This window comes from Branchiostoma floridae, unplaced genomic scaffold (assembly GCF_000003815.2).
Source record: "Branchiostoma floridae strain S238N-H82 unplaced genomic scaffold, Bfl_VNyyK Sc7u5tJ_379, whole genome shotgun sequence".
Lineage (NCBI taxonomy): Eukaryota > Metazoa > Chordata > Leptocardii > Amphioxiformes > Branchiostomatidae > Branchiostoma > Branchiostoma floridae.
Window position 1 is genome coordinate 12694 of NW_023365822.1, and position 1562 is coordinate 14255.

Sequence of the window (1562 nt, forward strand, 5' to 3'; positions counted from 1 at the left end):
ATTTTGGAAAGATATCCACATAATCAGCATGTAAGTTTGCAGCAAAGCCGAATTTGATTATTTCTAGCACATACTGACAACCGGTGAGGATCCCCGTCAGAAAAAAACAAAGGCACTGTGGCCTCAGTATTTTTACTATAGGCCAAGTATTTTCAACATGCAAGATTGTAAGTTCAGAATATTTTTACGTTCAAATCTCAAAAATCACTTGCAAATTGCAAGTTAAGTATGTGTATTTCGAACCCTGCTAGTCACCTCCAGCAATGCTGTACTATGCACTTCTTTTCTCATCAACTGTTGAGTCTGTTGTCACCCCCTCAGGTACAGTGTTGTCATCCTAGATGAGGCCCATGAGAGGACCATCCAGACAGATATCCTGTTTGGTGTTGTTAAAGCAGCACAGAAGAGAAGGAAAGAGTCCAACAACCATCGACCCCTGAAGGTCATTGTCATGTCTGCCACAATGGACGTGGACCACTTCTCTCAGTACTTCAACAGGTGGGGAAATGTTTTGTGTTTCATCACAACTATTCAAATTTATAATTAGTAGCTGCATCTGTATGCATTTTGTACTAGTGGCCTGTATGAGTCCCCTTTGGCATAACACATCAGCATTACAGCCATGCACGGGGTGCAACAGCAAATGGTTATACATGTATCACAATGAATGACCAAATCATAACAAATTTTTAAACAGATCAATCCTGGTACTTGAAAGAATGACCATTTCTTGTTCTTTTCTGACAAAATTGTAGAAACTGCTCCCTTATTCTGTTCTAACAGTTACATTTTGTATATCAGCTGCAAATGTGCCTGTGTTCTGTAACCTTTTCCCTCAGGGCTCCAGTGTTGTACCTGGAGGGTAGGCAACATCCAGTCAAGGTCATGTACACCAGGGAGCCACAGGAGGACTACATCTACGCTGCACTGGTGACGGGTAAGTCACCTGACAGGAGCTGGACACCTGTTGTCACTGTAGTCAATCATTTTGATCTTCTTATCTTTATAATGCATAATGTATTGTAGTTTTGAATCAATAGCACTTAGGCCGGTAGGCAGGCAGGTTTTGAATCGTTTTGATGTGATAGCTTGATATCACAACCACACTGAGCCTATTGTATATGTGGTTGGAATTTCCCTAACTAACGTTATACATTTACAACAACAAGTTAGGCAAATCACCACCCTTGCCACTAGCCAGTTCTCCTCTCTAACTTACATGTATCCTGGACGTTAACTAGGAAAACAAACTGAAACTGAAACTCAAATCAACTTATACATTCGTCATTAATTTTCATCAAGAGTAAAGGTTTTGAAGACTTACTTGTGAATTACATCTCTCATTCATGATAAAGTTTCCAAAATGTATGTCAAGGTACATTTGCACATAAAAGTTATAAATTCCACTGACTTGCCCGGTTTAAAAAGTCAATAGTTCTGTAATTTCACTTGGTACTATCCTTTCATAATGTAAAAGGCAAAAATTTAGGCCATACAGACATTGATTGAGCTATCTCAATCAGACAGTGGACATTTTGAGTATTTAGTGAAATGCTTCTAGT

The 1562-nt window shown here is 39.2% G+C and overlaps 1 protein-coding gene across 1 annotated transcript in view; it reads left to right on the plus strand.

The window, feature by feature from the left end:
- Window positions 1-302: 302 nt before the first annotated feature.
- Window positions 303-1562, plus strand: part of LOC118408752 (ATP-dependent RNA helicase DHX33-like) — a gene marked incomplete at its 5' end in the record, with an annotated part of 8067 nt that continues 6807 nt past the window's right edge. The window contains 2 exons of the mRNA XM_035809611.1: window positions 303-498; window positions 840-937. Coding sequence (XP_035665504.1) covers window positions 303-498; window positions 840-937 — 294 coding nt within the window. The remainder of the gene's footprint in view (window positions 499-839; window positions 938-1562) is intronic.